The sequence below is a fragment of the Cornus florida genome, unplaced genomic scaffold (assembly GCF_030987335.1).
Source record: "Cornus florida cultivar Cherokee Brave unplaced genomic scaffold, ASM3098733v1 CherokeeBrave_3.0.0_Hap2_Chr10, whole genome shotgun sequence".
NCBI lineage: Eukaryota > Viridiplantae > Streptophyta > Magnoliopsida > Cornales > Cornaceae > Cornus > Cornus florida.
The window spans coordinates 58,684,631-58,704,820 of record NW_026775580.1 but is presented as its reverse complement, the minus strand read 5'-3'; the positions used below and the strand labels follow the sequence as shown (position 1 = coordinate 58,704,820).

At 34.8% G+C, this 20,190-nt stretch overlaps 1 protein-coding gene across 2 annotated transcripts; it reads left to right on the top strand.

The window, feature by feature from the left end:
* The first annotated feature begins 7,072 nt into the window (after positions 1-7,072).
* On the top strand, positions 7,073-19,557 carry LOC132277336 (uncharacterized). 2 transcript variants are annotated; one of them, XM_059779177.1, is made up of 9 exons: positions 7,073-7,233; positions 7,724-7,810; positions 7,940-8,027; positions 9,216-9,395; positions 9,475-9,657; positions 11,244-11,417; positions 11,508-11,662; positions 11,830-11,956; positions 19,214-19,557. In XM_059779177.1, exons 2-9 carry the CDS (start codon positions 7,764-7,766, stop codon positions 19,223-19,225), a joined length of 966 nt encoding a protein of 321 aa, XP_059635160.1. In that variant the 5' UTR covers positions 7,073-7,233; positions 7,724-7,763; the 3' UTR covers positions 19,226-19,557. The 2 variants fall into 2 exon arrangements, with proteins under 2 accessions (XP_059635160.1, XP_059635161.1); XM_059779178.1 differs by lacking the exon at positions 9,216-9,395.
* Positions 19,558-20,190: the final 633 nt, after the last annotated feature.

Here is a 20,190-nt window from a genome sequence, read left to right as displayed (position 1 = left end):
ATCATAGTTTGGGGGAATACTTGAGAGATTCAATAACTTCCCATATGTGGCATGACTATGTAGCTAATCAAATGTGATATTTCAAATGTTTATTTGCTTAAAAAAACTTAACGTCTTTTTATGTTAGAGTGCTTGTTTTGATTTGAAGATGTAGAATGTTAATAATTTGTTATAAACTCTTACTTTGCATGTATTTATTTATGTGTCTTTAATTTTCATTTTATTTTTTTGTCTCTTTCTTTGTGTTATACTTGTTATTATGTAGATATAAGAATGAGTAAAGAATCAAACATAAGTGGTGTGTCGAAGAGGGACAGATTGGATTGGAATGCACAAATGGATGATATATTTGTGGATGCATTACATAATCAATATCTCAAGGGAAATATGCATGATGGGACATTCACAACAAGAGCTTATCATGAAATTGTTGAGGAATTGAAACAAAAACTCGGAATTGATATCAACAAAGCTAAAGTGAAGAATCGATTAAAAACAATCAAGACTCGTTTTAACGAGTGTTTTGACTTGTTCAAAAATGGTTTGAGTGGGTTTGCTTGGAGTCAAGAAACAAAAATGTGGAGCGCTGAACCTGAAGTTTGGGCTGATTTGATTGCGGTTGGTTCTCTAATTGTGATTATTATTATTTTACTATTAAGAGATACATAATTTATTTATTTATTTATTTATTTTCATTTTGAAATAATGATAATATATTTATTTTTTCTCTTTTATGTTTTGCCAACAGGCAAAACCAGCTGCTGAGAAATGGAAGACTGCTACGATTTCTAATTATGATAAGTTGCTGGATTTATTTGGCAAGGATAGGGCAAGGGGGTTTAATGCCCTAACTGCTAAGGAGAGGATGGCTAAATGGTCAGCAAATGATAGGGAGAAGAATAATGAATCAACAGCAAGTGCTAGTGAGAGGAGTAATGAATGGGTGCCAACTCATAATGATGATCCTATGGATAGCATTTATGGTATTGATCACTTGGTGTCACGGAATGAAGCAAGTTTGGATAATACGGGTTTTTTGGATACTGAGTTTGAATATATGAATATGATGTCTCCTGAAACACCTTCAAGTGTACCTTCCCATTCCACTTCTTCTTCAAAAGGAAAAAGAAAAAGGAAATCCTCGACTACTGATCAAGACAACCTAATGATTGGAGTAGTGAGCGGTGTTGCTGAATCTCTTAAAGAGGGAAATGAACTTCTTAAAGAGGGAAATGAACTTCAGAAAACATTCAACAATCTTTATGAGAAGTGCAACCAAAAGGGAAAATATGAAGAAGATATCTTTAAGGAGTTGGCAGCAATTGGAATAGAGGAGCATGCAATTGTTGACGCTTTCATTTTTTTGACTACGCATGACCATCCTGATAGAGTGACACAATTTCTTGGTTGTCCATTTAATCATCGCAAGCAACTCTTGGAGAAATTGATGTCACGTGCTTCTAGACATTGACTATGGTTTTAGTTATATTGTCTTTTGGGGATGTCTTTTGGTGGAACTTTCTACTATTTCTACGTTTAGTTATATTATGTTTAGTTATTGCTATGAAGCTTTTGGGATATTAACTTTGAAATCGTATGTTTGTTTTACTTTTATGAGACATTATAACGCGTTATCTATTTTGGAATGCTTGATATAGGTAATTTTATTTTTTTGTGTGCTTGTTATCTATTATGGAATGCTTGATATGGGTTACTTTATTTTTTTTTCACTACTGGTGTCTCTGTTATGTGGTGGATGTCTTTGTTATGTGGTGGAAGCATTTTGTGAGATCCATTCTGGTGGCTATGCATTAGCTTTTTTTATTTTATTTTTTATATCATATACTATGAGACTGTTTTGGTTACTGCTGTGCATTGAGTAGTGTTTCTAGATCATATACCGCGAGACTGTTTTTGTGAATATGTACATATACTATAGTCTATAGACTTGCAGATGATAGACTGAGCAGGCTTCTGAAATTCCTTAACTTTCAATACTTGTAGTATGTGAACTGTCGCCTATACAGTTCTATCTCTATAATGTAGTTCTTTTGAAGTGGCTAAATTTTTTTATAGATATGTTCTATTTGCATCATATTTTGCTTTATATTTAAATTTCTGCCTATAATAAAAAAAATCCATTTTATATGATAGCAGGTCAAGTGTAGAAAATACCCTTAAAGTATGCATGCAGTGCGTATCACTCCTGAATTGCCAAAAAAAAATTTTAAGTTTCAATTTGTGTAAGGAGTGTTTGACTAAAATGCCCTTACTAGACATTTTATAAATTATATTAAAAAATACCAAAGGAATGACCAAATAAGTCACAACCTATGTTTTGTGACATTTTGATGGGTTGTTGATAAGAATTTGTCGCTTGAAGTTATGGAGTTTGAAGCTCACCCAAATGCGGTATGAATCTTGGTCAGAGACTCTTTGTTGGTGTATATATATATATATATATATATATAAATCTAAATCTAAATATAAATCTAAATTCAAACAAACCTCTTTCAATAATACATACTACTAATGAGAAAAGAAAAAATAAATCAATCAATCAATAATAACAAAAAAGAATGAAAAAATAATATTATTATTATGGAGAGTATGAATTGAATTAGATTGATTTGAGGTTGGATTGAAGCTTGAGATGGGTTTGGATTTATTTGGTGGATTTATTTATTTGAATATAATCCATCAAAGAAACACATTTAATTACATAATATGTATCATTTAATTTTAATGACCTGTAAGGGTAGGATAGTAATTTAGTCACTATCCTTTCTTTTCTTTTCTCTCCTCTATCTTATCCAAACAAGAATAACTATTCTTTCTTTTCTTTTCTCTCCTATCTATCCAAACACGAATAAAAATTATTACTATCCTTTCTTTTCTTTTCTTTTCTCTCCTAACTAATACTATCCTTTCTTTTCTTTTCTCCCCTATTTATCCAAACACACCCTTAGAGATTCTAAGACCCTTAGTTATGATTTCCCAAAAAAAAAACCCTCCCGGTCAAGTGATTTCCCGATACTGTCACACTAAAATAAGAATATCTCTCAATCGGAATGGAATCTAAAAATGATATTGGTACCATTGGAAAACTAACTCAAAATGATTGAACTTAGACTCAAGAATGACCTAATTTGGATCTGGAATGAGAGAGATATGACTGTTGTAATATCGGGTGAAAAATCTGCCCAATGCATGAATAGTGGTCATTTTACCCCTAGTTTCATATTTTATCCGTTTTGACCCTTTTGATCTTAGCTTCTGCATTCGTCTTCTACTTGAGTCTCGTGATTTCTTATAAGGTCATTTTTTATTTAATTTTATTTTATTGTTTTCTTTTAGAGGAAGTGTCTATCTCTAAAGATATCCTTTCTTTTTTTACTTCCACATTTCGGACTCGTTATCGGGGTCAATTTTTGAGTTACTCACTGACGCTCTGAGTTATAGAAATTTGGGCTGTCACGTGTGTGTGTGTGTATATATATGTATACAAAGTGTTGGTCTCTTACTCACCGTGGAACAAGAATTTTTATCCGTACCATATATAATTACTATGGATATAATCCTACGGTCATATTACAAACCCACCATTTTTCTTTCATAATCCAACAAAACCACTATCCTACCTGTTTAAAAGTTTCTAAACCACTTTTCTCCCCAATTAAAAAGTTTCATAAACTAACATTACTAAAAATAAAATAAAATAGTATTAATCAATAGTTTTGGTGGGTTTGTGTGTCTGTCGGAAGATAAAAAAAAATAAAAAAAACTGAGAATAATGGGGGAAAAAAGAAGAAGAAGCAAAATCAAAGTTCTTATAAAAACCTCTCTCTCCAAATATTGAGCCATTCTTATCTAGACTTGAATGTCTTTCTCTTTAGTCCCTCTTCTATCCATCCTACACATATAAAATTAAAATTAGTTATTGTACCTTTGAATACTAAAAGAACTATATATCAATGTGTTTAAATTATTGATTAATTTGAAAAAAAAAAAAACGTTATTTTTTTTTATATTCAATTAAAATTAGGATAAATATTTGTTCTTATTGATGCATCTTCCTGAATTTTATCACTTTTTATAATGTACACTACATATGATTTGGCCAAAATAAAGAAAATGAAAAATAAAAAAACACTTTGTCTTCTATATGTGATACTAGAGTAAAAAAAAAAAAAAAGAAAAAAAAATTTGTGACATGATCATTACCCTGAGTAAGAAATTATAAGACTAATTTTAATTTACTTGATGTCCATATCCTAATGCAAAATAAAACTATCAATTAACTAAATATGAAAAAGGTTACATGTGATATTCTTATTGTTGATAGTTTATTTTTTGGTTTGGTAATATTAGTTTAGGGAATTTTAAATAAGAAGAAAAGATAGAATAGTAGTTTTATTGGATTAGGAAAGGAGAATGGTGGGTTTGTAATATGACCATAGGATTATATCCAATTGTCAGTGTACATGGTGTGAATTAAGGGTGTTCAAATAATTTGCTAATCCGTCAAATTGATCCGAATTAATCCGATTCGTACAGTTCGGTTCAGTTTGTTAAACTAATGGTTTTCGATAATAGTTTTAAAAATTAGCAATTCGCAATGAGCGGTTTGGTTAACGGATTAAATCCTGAAAAAATCGAACCAATCCGTTAACTGATCTGATCCGTGAATATATAATATATATATATATATATATATATATATATATATAAAATTATATATGTATACTGTAATATATTATCTGAGTTCTATGATTCAAATAAATGAACTTTAATTGTGCATTTTTTTTTTTAATATGTGTATCTGTTGTAATTTGCTGTGGATTGGAGAGGCAAAAGGGAAAGAATGTTTGGGATTTGTTTCTAAACTGAAATGTGATGTGATGACCAGTCATTTGGCTTTTGTAGTTAAATGCTTAGATCTGATTTACTTCTGTTGCATGTTCGAATTGGTGTGTGTGACCAATTTATATGTTTTTTGTGTTTTGTTCTTGTTCGTTTCATGATATTTTTTCTGATTGTTTTTATAAGCTCAATCCATGGGAATCGAACCAAACCAATTGGTTTGGTTCGGATTGAGAGTTATCACGGATCGGTTCGGTTTCAGATTTAGCCAATTCGTGAGGATCGGATTGGTTTGAATTTTACCCAAAATCGAACTAATTCGATTCGTGATCAGCCATAGTGTGAATAAAATTTCTTACTCACAAAGTATTAAATACCTTGGCGGTATGGTACTCAGAGTCATCCTAACCCTTGAATAAGGTGAGACCGACCATCACATCCATGATTCAAAGGTTGTCATTGTGTCATGGTACCCCTTACGTATTTAATATTTTCTCCAGCAAAGATCATCACTCTTATGTATAAACACACTATTATATATATATATGTGTGTGTGTGTGTGTGTGTGTGTGTGTGTATTTTAAGGCCCATTTCATGTCAACTTGAAGTCTTAAAAGTTTGGCCCATCCCAACCATATGACATTGGCCTTCTTAAGAAACTAAACAGCCCAAACCTAATATGATATTAGCCTTTTTAAAAAGCTAAACAACCCAAGCGCCTATACACTAACTATATAATTACTTATAAATTTATTTATTTATTTTATTTTTTATTATTATTTTTTTCAAACTCACATACCACATACACCACACACACACCCACTTTACTCATTTGCACCCACTTTACTCACTTGGAGAATCACTGAATGCCATAAAATCTTGATAATTATTTGTAACTTAAAAAAGCTATTTTATTTTTATTTTTATTTATATTCTTTTGGAATTTTGTTTAACACGAGAATAGAGTAAATTTTGAAGAAAAAAATACTTTCTATAACAAACTAATTTTTTCATAATTAAAACGAAAATTTTGTTTAGCTGATATGGTTTTTCATTCCAATTAGGATGTAAAATTTACCTATTTTATTTATTTATTTTTACTCCACTTTCCAATTTTAATTTTCATTCAACCGAACGAGCCTAAAAGGGTTATTTATTTATGGGTAAAGTGCATTAAACCCGCTTAAACTATTGGTCATTTGCAAGAAATCCCCTGAACTACAAAAAACCCATTGAACTATGTTTTTGTTGCAATTTACCCTCTTGAACTATTGGTCATTTGCAAGAAACCTCCCTGAACTACAAAAAACCCTCCTGAACTATGATTTTGTTGCAATTTACCCCCCTGAACTTTAATTTTGTTGCAATTTACCCCCATGACATCAGCTTCCGGCACCGAAAATTTTGAAAGACCAGTTTACCCTCGTAACATACTGTGTCGTTTTAACTTATACACTTCTTACCTTTTTTTTCTACCAAAAGATGTTTTTCACCCAACAAAACCCAAAACAGAGAACTAGAGAGAGAGGAAGAGACCAAAGAAATTTGAGGTTGGCGGGATGGCTCGGTCTCGGATGATAGCGGCTTGTGCACGGAGGACTCGGCTGTGATGAGAGCTCGGTTGACTCGGCCGTGAACTGTGGAGGCGGCGACGAGCTCAAGGGGGCTCGGCGGTGAACTGTGGACGGTTGTGTGCTCGAAATACGGACGGCGGTGTGCTCGGCTATGGAGATGGTAGAATAGGCCGGCGAGATTAGAATGGACGGTGGAATGGACCAGCGAGCAAGGTGAGCTGAACGGCGGGCAAGGCGGTAACAGCGATGGGCTGACGCAATGGTGCAGAGAAGTGCGATATATATGGCCGACGGATCTGGCAGGTGGTGCAACGGTTATGATGGAGCTATGACAGGAGACCCACCGATCCCAGCAACAAATTCCTCGACTTCATCGTCCCTTTCAGTCAATCAATTCGCACAGATGGGGTAAAGTGCAAAAAAATATATAATTCATGGGGGTTTCTTTCACATACCCCAATAGTTCAGGGGAGCTTTTTGTAACTTTTATAGTTCAAGGAGGTTTCTTATACATACCCTAATAGTTTAGGGATTTTTTTTTTTTTGTAACTTTTATAGTTCAGGAATTTCTTGCATATACCACAATAGTTCGGGGTTTAATGCACTTTACCCTTTATTTATTTATTTTTAGCACACCTCTGCAAGTCATACGCAGGACAATTTGCCATATTCCCAACATTCACGGGGTCTCTCCCACACTTACTCCACTGACGGCGAAGAATCCAAAGATTCCGTCGGCCTGAACGTTGTTCTCCGGCGACGACCTTCAAACAAAGGTTGCTCCTCGCGTACACTGGTAAGCATCTAAAAGCACTGAGTTGTTTGTTACATCCACGATCTTTTTCTCTCACGGTCTCTCATCTCACACACCACTGAGTTTTGTGCTTGTCCCTCGTCGGTACGAAGTTAATAAAATCACATATCTCTGTACCTTTATTCACAAACAAAGTTTGCTGCGATGACTATCCATGGTAATCCCTCCAATTGGCTACAAATTCTCTACACAATCGCAGCCATTCTTGATTGTTTTTCATTTGAAACCCTAGCGCCTGAAATTTTGGTTGATTGAAAGAAAACACTAGCAGTACCCGACTATGGTTGAGCTCGGGTTAAGGGATTTCTATATATATATACATATATCCAGAGACACACTCATATATCTATGTATATTCACATAGAGCCCATTTATTTTGATGGAAATAGATTTTGAAGAACTTTTACCAGGAAAAGAACAATTTCTTTTGAATATCAATGGGTTTCTTACCGTGGTTTAAAAAATTATATAGGAAAACAATTGCAGTTTTGCCTGTGATATTTGGTAGAAGCATGGAGGCGACAAATAACTTGTCGGGTCACAATGAAAGAATAAACAAGTAAGTTTGTTGATAATATTACCTACCAATGAAAAATAATTGCTCGTTGTGGATGATTTCATGTTTGATGTTTATCTCTTAACAAAGTTATCGGGTTGTTGATTTTGGTTTTGAATTGCTTTGGTTCAGAGAAGCTCCTCAATTGGTTTCTTTGTTAAAAGAAATGAGGGAAGGGTTAGATGCAGTGAGGAGTAAAGTGCAAGATTTAACTACAAAGGTAAGAAGCACACTTTGAGACTCACATTTATTCCGGTGGCATTTTCCATTCTTGAATTTGAAGAAAGAGAAACTCTCGGGAATCAAGGGAAGCACAAAGGCTAAAGGGGGTGCTAGGACTTGCAAAACTTGTTGTTTTTGAAATAATAAGAGTTTGTTTTTCTCCTTAATAATTCTTCTTCTGTGACCACCATAGAGACATCCATTAGTGCCATTAAAACTGTCACAACCACAAAAACTTTTAAACAATCAACACCATATTGTTGCCACCACCAGTAGAAGTGGCAATTATTGGCATGACGTGCAAGCCACACTTAAATTTGACACAAATTAGAGGGTCTGGGTTGATCTTAAATACATTTGGGTCATAAATGGATTGACACGATTTACCAATTAAATATACTGGCTGTGAACCCATTTAAAGGCCCTTTTAACATTTGTACTGTGTCAACGCTAATACAACACGATCACTTTAGCTTGTTTAACATGTAATAAACAGCATTTTTAGTGAACATATACATCAATTGACAGACATTTTCATGGTCCAATAAAGGATACACGATAAAGAGAATATGGCAACTGGGTTTCTTTAGTTTATCTGTTTTATTCAAAAACTAAAAAAATTAAATCAAGTAATACAATATTTGTAAATATAAGATAAGTGGATTTAAATTGTTGGTATGAGAATAGGTTCACGGGACAAGTCAAAACTCACATGTTTAAGAAGTAGGTTGTGTTAGGTTCACTGTTTGCATGTATTGATATGGTCAATGAATAGGTCTGTTCAAGTTGACCCATTTAATAGAGTACCCTCACCTTGACACAAAACGATCCAACTACCACCTGTGACTACCAGTGGGTTAATGCCACATCCAATCTTGTCGAGAATCTACATCCAATACTTCTTTTCTCATTGCTGCCATTACAAACAGCTCTGTCTCTGTTTTCAATACAACTTGCTTGACCATCCCCGTTACACCACTTCGGTTGATGCTGCTGCTGGACAAATTCTTATAGTATAGTAGTAAACTGATCTTACTTTTACTTTCTGCTTTAATATTCAGCAGTAGAATGCTAAAGCAAATGGAGTTACTTTTTGTGCCTATTTTTTAGTACTTACAGTATTATTTGTCTCCTTTTTTTTTTTACTTTAACTTTTAATACTATATATGTGTCTAATTTATCTTAGGTAAAAGCAGATCATTTTCGAACAGCAGATGGGATAAGCTATCTTGAGACCAAACATTTACTGCTTCTAAACTATTGTCAATCACTTGTCTATTATTTGCTCCGCAAGGCAAAAGGTTTCTCAATTGAGGGACATCCTGTTGTTCGGAGCCTTGTAGAGATAAGATTGTTTTTGGAAAAGGTTTGGTTATGCTTCCTTTTCACTTTATTCAGATTTTGGCCTGATTTCTGATAGTTTCTCATCGGTCTGTTTTTATCAGATACGCCCAATTGACAAAAAACTACAATACCAAATTGAGAAGCTCACGAGGGTTTCAGGAAATGCAATGGAGAATGTAAGTGTGACTACGAAGGAAGTAGATTCAACTCAGAAGACAGAGGATCCGTTGAAGTATCGCCCAAACCCAGACATGCTTGTTAGCAAAACAAATACAATTACCGAGGTGAGTTTTTTTCCCCCTAAATGGTTGAAATTTTATAAAATAAAACAGTAATAGTACAGATAGCACAGAGGACATACCCTTCGAATGAAACCCAGAAAAACAGCAAACACGGTATAGCATAGAGTAACAGACTACTCCAGCGCAATAAAAATGAAAAACACAATCAGCCACAAGAGAGAGCAGCTTCTCCATAGAAGGACTCAATGCAGCAGCAAGTAAAATTCTATAAACATAAACATAAACATAAATTCCTCCAACCGTATCTTACTAGCCTCTAGCACCTCAAAGAGTACTGCCCTAGCAAGATCAGCAGCCTCTCTCTTCAGGTTTTGTGACACCTTGAGTTTCTCTCATTCCATAAGCCATGGAGGCCAGCTGTGAACAACAATCTACGATTCTACACACCTTGTCTGTGATGGACGCAGTCCCAACAGAAGAAAACCAATCCACCAGAGGCCAGAATGATTGGAATATTGGTATGCCCCATTTGAGCACATTGTCAAACCAACCCCAAAAAGACTGGACGTATGAACATTGAACAAATAAATGGTTTCTAGAGTCATTTCTCTGTAGACAGCGGTGACAAACAGAAGAACATACACACCTCTTCTCCTAAGGTTGCTGAATGTTGGAAGTTTGTCATGAATGATTAGGCACGCAGTAAAAGAGGTTCTAGGTAATTCCATACCAAACTGGCCCATTGAACCTGCGGAGCAGCTACTCTGCATTTATCCCATGCTCTCTTGAAAGAAAACCCACCACTATCCCACAACAGCTCATCTTGGCCCGAAATGTAAATTTGTATAGTGGACAGAAAGTTCCTAAAATTCTGAAGGTCATCAGAATCCAGAAGTTGAAAATTCCAAGAACCATTTGGAATTAAAACATTCATGCTGGCTGCTCTGTCAAAAGGCAGTAGTCTGTAAATTCTGTGCCCAAACTTCTGTTTAATAGATATGCCAGCACACCAAGGGTCATCAAACAAGTTTATAGAAACTTCATTACCAATTCTATATGTGATCAATTTTATAAGTGATGTTCTTAGCTAGAATGTCTCTAGTTGAAAGGATGTCCTTCCAGACAAGAGAGTGAGAGCTAGCAGCAGTACAATTCGAGGAGGACACCCTGTTAGCATACCTTGACTTCATCCGAGCAACCCAGATCCTGTCCTTATTTACAAGATAATCCCAAGCTAAACAACATTTTTTAGCCATGGACAGGTCAGCAACTTTCCTCAGTCGAAATCCACCTTCCTGCTTAGTAGAAGACACGATATTCCATCTGAGAAAGTGTAGTTTTTTAGTAGACTCAGAGCTGTCTCATATGAAGTTCTTAATCTTCCTTTCCACAAGCTGAAACCCAATATTGCAAAATAGACAGAAATTTGTTAAATGTATTAATGTATCAATGTAGTCATTCCAGAAGTTGACTACTGAGGTGAGTTAAATGTATTAATGTTTAAAAATTTATTATTTATTTACTTCTGTTTTCGTCTCATGCCATTTTTTAAAATAAAAATATATCATTACTCAATTTAAAATGAATTTTTACGGTTACGTGTTTATGTCCATGTATATGAATTTTAGGATGGCGTTGGTGTTTATCGACCACCGAAATTTGCCCCTACTTCTATGGGAGAAGAGAAGATCTCAAGACAGGAAAGAAATGCTTTGAGAAAGGAGAAAGAGACCCTACGACAAGCTCGGCAAAGTGCATATGTGAGAGAACTGATGGATGATCTTGAGGGAAGACCTGAAGAGGTAAATTCTGTTCTCTCGTTTCATGGTTACCAATTTTATATGATTCATTTATATAGTATGCTAATTTATAATTGGTTATGGAAAATACAGGTAAGAGAAACTGTTGGAACTGAAAGTAGAGAACTGACTCAATATAAGGCGAAAATGGAAGACCGTTCAAGGCGAGAAGAGGAGCTTTTTACCCGTGCTCCTCTTACAAAAATGGAGAAAAAGAAAATGAAACATTTGAAGAAGTCAAGAAATGGGTATGTGGAATTGAATTTTAATATTGGCTATAGTTGTCTCATTAGGCCTTCATCTATTTGTCTATAATTTCAGTTAATCTGAAAAATCATGATATTTCATATTCGTGGTGCATATTTAATTATCTAGTATTTAATTTGGCCCTACTCTTTGTTATTGGTTGTACCAGGTTGCTTGGTTTGACAGATAGTTTCTATGATGAAATTAAAACTTTACCTTTAGAGGACAATGTTGATGAGGCAACAACAGGCTTCAACGACGGTGGCAGTGGAGAGAGAGAACTCAAGAAGCGCAAGGTAATTTAATTGAAGGGGACTAAGGGACTGTTTACTGATATATGGTCTGCTGTTCATCTGTTTTAAAGTTGTCTTGTTTTGAAATGTTATATTTATGTTGAACTAAAATGCATTAACTTCACTTTTGTTTTTTTAATGTATTATTCTTTTGCATTGTTAACTTTTGAGTCTATGATTACTTATAATTTTATGGAGTCAGATTACATGATCCCTTGGCTTGGTACATTTGAGTATTGAGACGTCTTTGGGGGAGCTTTAGAAGGACTTCTAAGTTCTAATAATAAACCTGGGGTGTTAGTTGAGGCAAGACAAATGGACTTCCAAGAGAAGCCTGATAATGTGAAAGTCTATTTTGCCGAAGCCAATAATACTATGTTTGGTAGGAGGGAAGGAAGGGGGAGTGAGCAAAGAGAGGAGAAATGGAGGAAACTTCCATTGTTTGGTAGTAGGGAGAGGAAGAGGAGAACGATGAGAGGGATGCCTGGAGAAGGATGATAGGGATGAGGCATCCCTCCTGGTCCACCATTCTGCTTCCATCCAAAAGTGGGAGGAAGAGGAGAGAGAAAAATGAAATATCTGTTAGATAAATTTGAAAAGGTGTCCTTACCCTCATTTTGATGTATCAATTTATATGCTTAAGGGTTTCTTTTTTTTTTTTTTTGACAAATAAGAATAAAATAGAAAGCGTTCAAGAGGGGAACACATCCTGATACGTATTTAGGGGTATCTTAGTAAAATAATAATAACATATATTTCCTTCTCTTCCATCCAACCAAACAGAAGGATGCCTCATCCATCCTCTCCATCTCCCTTCCATCCATTTTATCATCCTTCATACCAAAGGAGGCGTAAGAGTCACCTTCGAAAACTGATTCTCACAAAGTCAGATCATTACTTAAGTGATACATTCTAAATGAAAATTTTGTCCCTCATTTGTTAGGTTGCTATCTTGGAAGAAAATCAGAGCAGGTATACTTATCTGCTCATAACTAGTCACAGAGATAGTCTGAGATCCATTCTGATCCATATTTATTCTGTAATATTATGCCAAGGTATGATTTTCTATGGTTACATATGTATTTGCATACACACATGAACAGACACACATAGGGTGGAGGGGGAGGAGGACCATTCATAACCAATGACAACTGTCACAACAGGAGGATTTGATATGATGGTGGCAGCTGCCAGAGGTGGCTTGAAGATGGCTCTCTTGGTGTAGAGAGATATAAGGTTCACTAAGTAGGAGATGATCAAAATCCAAATCATTTCTTCTCGACCGTTTAATTTGTTATATCTACATACATATATATATACACACACAATAGTGTTCAGGTGCTCCACGTCGCAAAGGGAGTGCCATACGCGACTTAAAAAAGAGCCCTTGGATTTAAATCCAAGGGATGAAAAGCGAAACCACTCGTTTCCCTTCAGCTGGTTTATGAAAGAAAGAAAACCACTCAAAAGAGCATTAAATGCGCATTAGTTGTTTCTGCCACAACCTTTCAAAAAAACACTTCTCTGCCATTTTGAAATCCTAACTTGCACAATCTTATGGGTTTTTGTTGATGTGAGTATTTTAGTGATATAGAATTTTTGCTTCCAATGATGCAAAATAACCTTGTTGTCATATTTCCTATAACCAATGTTTAAAGTGGTCTCTACTCTGCTGTTATTCTTCAGGACATGCTGTGACCTACTCGCTTTAGATGATTCAGTTGTTTCAAAATTTTGATTCTGTGTTTTGTTACTCACTTGGGTGGGTTGTCTGAATGTTGATTATTTTCGTCTCCTTGCTGGTTTGGAAGTAAATGATTTCGTGACTCAAATTATTTGGATTCAACTGTCAGAGATATAAAACATCTCTCAAAATGAGGTTGGGGTTTCAAGACCCATTCTAGATTATCGTGATTGCGGAAAATTCTACTTGCACAACCCTTCTCTGACATTCAGAAGCAGAGGACAAGCTCATTTTCTAACGGGAAGCAATCCGTGGATGAATTCGGTGTGACAGTGTCATTAATTGGGCGGATATTGAGAAGACAAGATGAGCACTAGTGCACTACCAGAGGACTAATTCGTTTTTATTTTTAAGATTTTGTAATTAAGAATCTGGATATCTAGAATTAAGATTAGCAATGGAAAAGTTGAAAAACAAATAAAATGTGCATTCACTGACATAGTTCTATGAATTGGAAAATCAATTTGCAAAACAAAAGCAGACTCATTATCAATTTGAAAACAGAAGTAGACCCAGTAGAAGGAAGTGGGAGAAAACAATAGAACACGCACTGTAATTTTGCCCCAATTTTATGATTGATGGATTCTGCAAATTAGGATTCCAAATGACGGGGATTGAACAACATGAGAGGAGAGGTTTTGATTTTGTGAAGAGAATAAGGGATTTCCTCTCTGCTAGTGTGTGTGTGTGTGTTTTTTTTTACCTTCCTATCTAAGAACCTTTGGTTTGGTTGACAGGATATTTCAGTAATTACATCCAGCTTTTTAGTTGGAAGCAACTTATGTGCATGTAATGCTCTTTTGAGTGTTTTTTTTTAATAAACCAGCTGAAGTGAAACAAGCGGTTTCACTTTTCATCCGATTTGATCTTTATACTGGAGATCTTTTTCTCTCTTAGAAGAACTTATAGATTAATAGGAAGGAAGCTTAATCGGAATGAATCAGATATTTTCTTCTATGATCGATCGGTATAAACATCAACAACTCCGAATTGGGTTAGTTTCTCCAATTACCTTTCATTTGTAATTTGTAAAGGAGCCCCACAACACTTGAGGGGAAAAGACCGTTTTCTCAGGACAATAGACATTAGTCTAGGTCCAATCCTTATTAATCTTTCAGTCAATCTCACGAATGAAAGTTCTGAATCCCCTTCCCGATTTTCATAAAGGTGACCACTGGCTGTAAAGCCCCGAGTTGGTTCCCTTTTAAGTCGCGCGTGGCATTCCCTCCGTGACAGAGAGCAACTGAACACTACTCTGTGTGTGTGTGTGTGTGTGTGTGTGTGTGTGTATACGTGCACCTTCTACAATAATTGAGATGTGAGCTTTTGAACCAATTGATCATGGTTGTTTATGGGTGGCGGTGGAAGAGTTGACGGAAAGGAGGGTGCCGTTGATTGGTACTCAATGGTAGAGAAAGGGTTGGAGGTGGAATACCCTGGTAGCATGCCAAAGTTGGTCATAACTCTACGATGAGTTTTCATCGTAGAGAGCCGAGAAAAACATGGGGGTATGGTATATTTTTAATATGGAAACATGAATATGCCATTTCTCATATTAAAGAAACAAAATTATAGTATTGACATGATTTAATACAGGAGCAAAACTTGTGATACACCTTATTGCTGTTATGAAATATGGAAGTCCTTACATCATATTTTTATCATGTGGTCTGTTACACGGACTCTCCTATAATCAACCATCCACATACCCATCGACACGACATTGGTGTGAGGACAATAGATGTATTTGACACGAGTCCAAATCAGACGCCCTGATACTTTACATGAAATGATTGAAGAAGAAAAGCTCAAATTTAATAGTAGAGATGAATTTCCTATCTTTCAGATAGATTGAAACCCTTCCCTTTTACTACAACTGATTTAATTTGAGTAATATTGAGTGCATTCTGATAAAACAACGTTAAACATTATTGGGAAAACTACATTTAGGTAGAGACAGGAGCCCTAAATAACAAAGGGATCTATTTTAAAAGTTTATTTTTCACTTTAGTTGAATTAAGTAAAATAATTACATATGCATAAAAAATTATTGTTCAAGTCGAAAATACCCTCCAAGCTCTTATTTCAAAATACTAAATTATCCTTCTTAAATCAAATAATTCCTTCAATAATAACAATAGTAATAAAAATTGATGGCAATCAAATGAGGATTTGAATAATAGGATCTCAAGCTATAAACCAGAATGAATAATCTATTAAATAACAAATAAAAGATTACATGAAGTAATTAGAACAAAATAACGTTTGCATGATATAGCAGGCCTTGAGAAACTGAGCGATGTTTCTCAAACTAAAACATTGAAAGTCAACCAAACAAGTTAACAGAAAATTAATTAATGTGGCCTTCACGTTAACTGAAAAGTGGTATAACCATTGATCAGGTATCCCATTGTCTTTCCTTGAGGCCAGTCTATTAGGAATTCTCCAGAAATGAAATTGATGATAGCAAGTTTCGCCTATCACATGCACACCTCTAAGAAAAAAAGAAGAAGAAAAGAGCGGGGCGTCACGAATTGCCATATCATCAATAACTATTGATTACTTTCTTATGGTGCTGGCAATGCTAGACACATTCAGTTTCTGTTCCATAAGCACCGTACAATTGCTAGACATATAATATATTTAAATTTTATATACGTAGCATGTATCTACGTGCTTGTTTTCAACTTTTGGCAACATTTTTCTGTATCTTAAGATTGAGGATTTGAGGAGATTCGACACTTACACCTGGACTCGATACACTTATGCGAGTCCAGGAAACACAGGACTCAGTGGAATTATCTCTTAAAGTGGAGCTTTCTTTAGCTAATTGAAAATGGTATTCATGAGTGACACTCTGTGCTCAAATGATAAAATCAATGTTGGTTATTATCGAGTGTAAAGGATAATTTTCAGTCGAAAGTTTTTGTATTAGTTAAATGGACTTCTTAATCTTTTGAGGAAGTTACTTCTGTAAAGGTCATTCAAATGAAAGACTTTTATAGATTTTAAGTATTAGGAAGCTCCCCCAAATGCTACCTTCATCTAGTAGTAGGATTGTGGTTGCTTTTTATTTAGGAATGTAGCTTCATCTGGTAGTCTCTTTAATGCTATTGGTTCATAGACATGAAGGACCTTATAAAAAATTTTGGTGAAGTGGGTAGATGCTAGAAAAAAAGGTCGATGAATACTTGAAGCCTGATACAGTGTTTTCTCACAATGTGAAAAATGTGGGGCAATATATATACTTTTTAGCTGTTTATTCATAAAGCATTGATTCTTTTTACCCATTCAGATTTACATGCTGGAGGCCATACTTGAATTGTGGAGTTGAATACATGGTAAATGATCTAGGCAATTTAGGATCCAAAGCGAGATCCATCACGCTAATGACAACATAGTATGCAGTCACGTCTTGTACAGTTTAAGGGATGGTTGATGGAACTATTTCATGCATGCATATCTTACTGCTTCCTACCTCAGGAGAATAGTTATCTAGGAAGAACTGTATTTAATCATTTCTGGCCTGTTGAATGACCCTCAAACTAATGACTCGCCCAAAAAGTCCGAAAAAGAAGAAAAAGAAGTGGCCTTGCTTGGTTTGCAACTCCTAGAAAAGTTTTCTGTTTTGGGAGTCACAAAAAATCAGAAAACTGATTTTAATCTTGCTCGGAACTGTTTTTTAAAATCAGTTTTTGGAAAACTGAGATACAAGAGTCCAACTTTTTAGAGAACTACAAAATGTTGTTCTTGGAGTTTTGGGTTTCAGTTATCAAAATGAGAAAACACGGAGCACTGTTGTCCACTTAAAAAAAGAGGGAAGGTCGTATCTCATTTATAACACGGGCCACTGGTGGGCGCATCTCTTTCTCTCTCTAAAGCTCACGTCTCTCTCCCTAAAGCTCTAGTGCACGTCTCTCTCTGTATTGCAAATCTATATGTCTCTTTGTGTATCACAAATCTCTGATGATCGTTCCCCTTTCTCTGTACTGCTAAGCTATTGTGAACGTTCTTGTTTTAGATCGCTTTGGATCAATTTGTTATTATATCATTTCGTTAGAGGATTGTGTTATATTTTTGGGTATGCAGTGCAGAAAAGTTTCAATGGGTTAGTGTTCAAGTGTGTGAGAATTTGAAAGAAAATACTCAAAACTAGGTTATTCATTTGGGCAAGAACATCCAGGTTGTCAGATTTTGGGACAGACAGTGACCATGAATTGATTAAAGGAATAAGCCCATTTTTTTGAAAGGAACAGAAGTGAATCATAAGTTCTTATATGTGATTGAGGTAGGATGAGAATAAATTATGATGGACATTATGAAAATTTCAGGCTTGCTAGGTTGTTAATTATAAAACCGTGGCCCTAAAAAAATTAGCACAGGTGGTTTTTTTTTTATAAGGATTCCTTTTTCTAATGCATGTTCAAATAGATGTTTTCTTCGATTTAGTCTTGATCTTCTGTAAATCTTTTTCTTAACTTGAATCAATGAAATATGCTGGTTTAATATATATATATATATATATTCATAAGCAAGTGTGAAACATGCTGGTTTAATATTTGATCCCGAAGATGGAACAAATTGTGCATGATTTGTCATAAGAGATAGTTTGTAAGGCTATTATCAATATTTACAATCCTGTGAGTTTTCAAAATTTTGTTATTTGAAAACTATTTTGTAGTTTTACTTGCCAAGCCAATTTTGATACTCAAAAAATTGAAAACTGTTCTCTGTTATTGTTCTTTGAAAACTATTCTCGAAAACAATTTTATGAGACGCAAACCAAGCAAGACCTGGTTTTCAAAGGTGTCTTCATAATTGGATTTTTTAAAACTTTATTTCAGTGTACAAATTTTGACGAAATGATTTTTGTATTATTTTCTGTTTTTCAGTTATCTGATAACAGAAAGGTATTATGCACAGCTTCATGAGTTGATATTTGTAATTTTGATGGGTAAGACCGAGTTTGTGCTGGTTAAGTACCATCTAAATAGTGGCCGCAAGGCATTGTCTCTAGACCATCATCCTCATTGACTATTCTTTAAAGTGAATATAATACTCTGGAATGACACTGAAAGATGTTGGAATTACTTTTTTCTTACGTGATAATACAGAAGGAATGTATGACACAACTTTGTTTTGGACACGATTATTCAAATCAGAGAAGGTTAAATGCAAATAAATTATGGACAGGGAAAGCCTTAAGTATGTATCTATTATGTTAGTGCTTCCCATACTCCTGAACAAATAACGTGTATAATTATTTTCAAGATGTCTTTCGGTAGGTAAATCAAACATTCACACTCCCATTTGCCCCATTGGGGACTTGAACACTTGGGTTTAGCTCTTGGTGGTAATCTAGTACTTGATTATTTATTTCCTGTTTACATGTCTATATGTTTGTTTTTTTCGTATATGAATATATATTCTGTTCCATATTATATGGTTTTATCTATTGTGCAAAGAGAATTAGATATCCTTGATGGGAATAAACTGACATTTATGCCAATTTTCAGAGGAAGCATTGAGGGAGAAGAAGCTCAATCTTTGGATGCATAGAGCAATGGCAAGCATGCGTTTTTTGTCGTTGGATAAATGTTGTAATTTCAGGCTTATATAGACATGCAAAATATGAATTTTTATTTTTTACCCAGTTAGCTCTTATTTATTAGGCAGTTTTTGTTGCAACAGGTTGACGATGGAATTAAGATTCGAGTCTTTTCCCTTTATAATTTTATATATGTGGATTCAAAACAATTTTTTAACCGTGCGATGTATTTCAGATCTGGGATTGTTACTTAGATGATGAATATATATTTTTTGACTGACTAAAAAATAATTGTATGTTTCATTTTGCTAATTATTAGTAGTGGTGGAAAAGTCTGAATAATATGTTTCCATTGTGCTCATATATGGAAGAATCCTTGATCTTGCTTTTTTAACCTATTGAAGGATATTTATGTGAAGAAGAATGGGATCTTCTGTAGGAGGGTTGTTTCATTGGGTAGTTCAATTAATGAGAGAGGAGATTTTGAAAAATGAGGAGATTTTTAGAGAGAGAAGGTTGACCAGGGAAATGGAGAGACAGCTCTCAATCCCTCCCAAACTATCAAGTCCTCTGTTCTCAACTTTTCTCATGGTTGGATATATTATTGCTGCCTTAACATGCATTGGTATATGTTCATGGTTTACAGAACGCTTTGAATCAATATTGAATATATCGAAGACATCGAAAAATCTCTAATTTTCCTTCGAATCTCCAGGAAAAAATAAAATTGGCGATTCTCTCTCTCTCAAACTAAAAAAATTCCAAGAACTTGAGGCTGGCATCAAACCATAAATTCAAATTTCTAATTTTCCATCCAAAACACATAGCAGTAGCTCCAAAGATGGAGATTGGAGGGACACCCACTCTCGATATTTGAAAAGTATGGGAGTTCGGTTTTGTTATCCTAAATTTTCTTTTTGAAGAAATGGAAGAAAAGACTAGCAT

What these genes read in the sequence shown, in the direction of transcription:
- LOC132277336 (XM_059779177.1), top strand. Translation starts at nt 7,764, where the DNA reads ATGGAGGCGACAAATAACTTGTCGGGTCACAATGAAAGAATAAACAA. An exon ending in TTGAGGGAAGACCTGAAGAG is followed by an intron (nt 11,418 to 11,507) that starts GTAAATTCTGTT and finishes TGGAAAATACAG; the next exon opens with GTAAGAGAAACTGTTGGAAC. An exon ending in TTGAAGAAGTCAAGAAATGG is followed by an intron (nt 11,663 to 11,829) that starts GTATGTGGAATT and finishes TGGTTGTACCAG; the next exon opens with GTTGCTTGGTTTGACAGATA.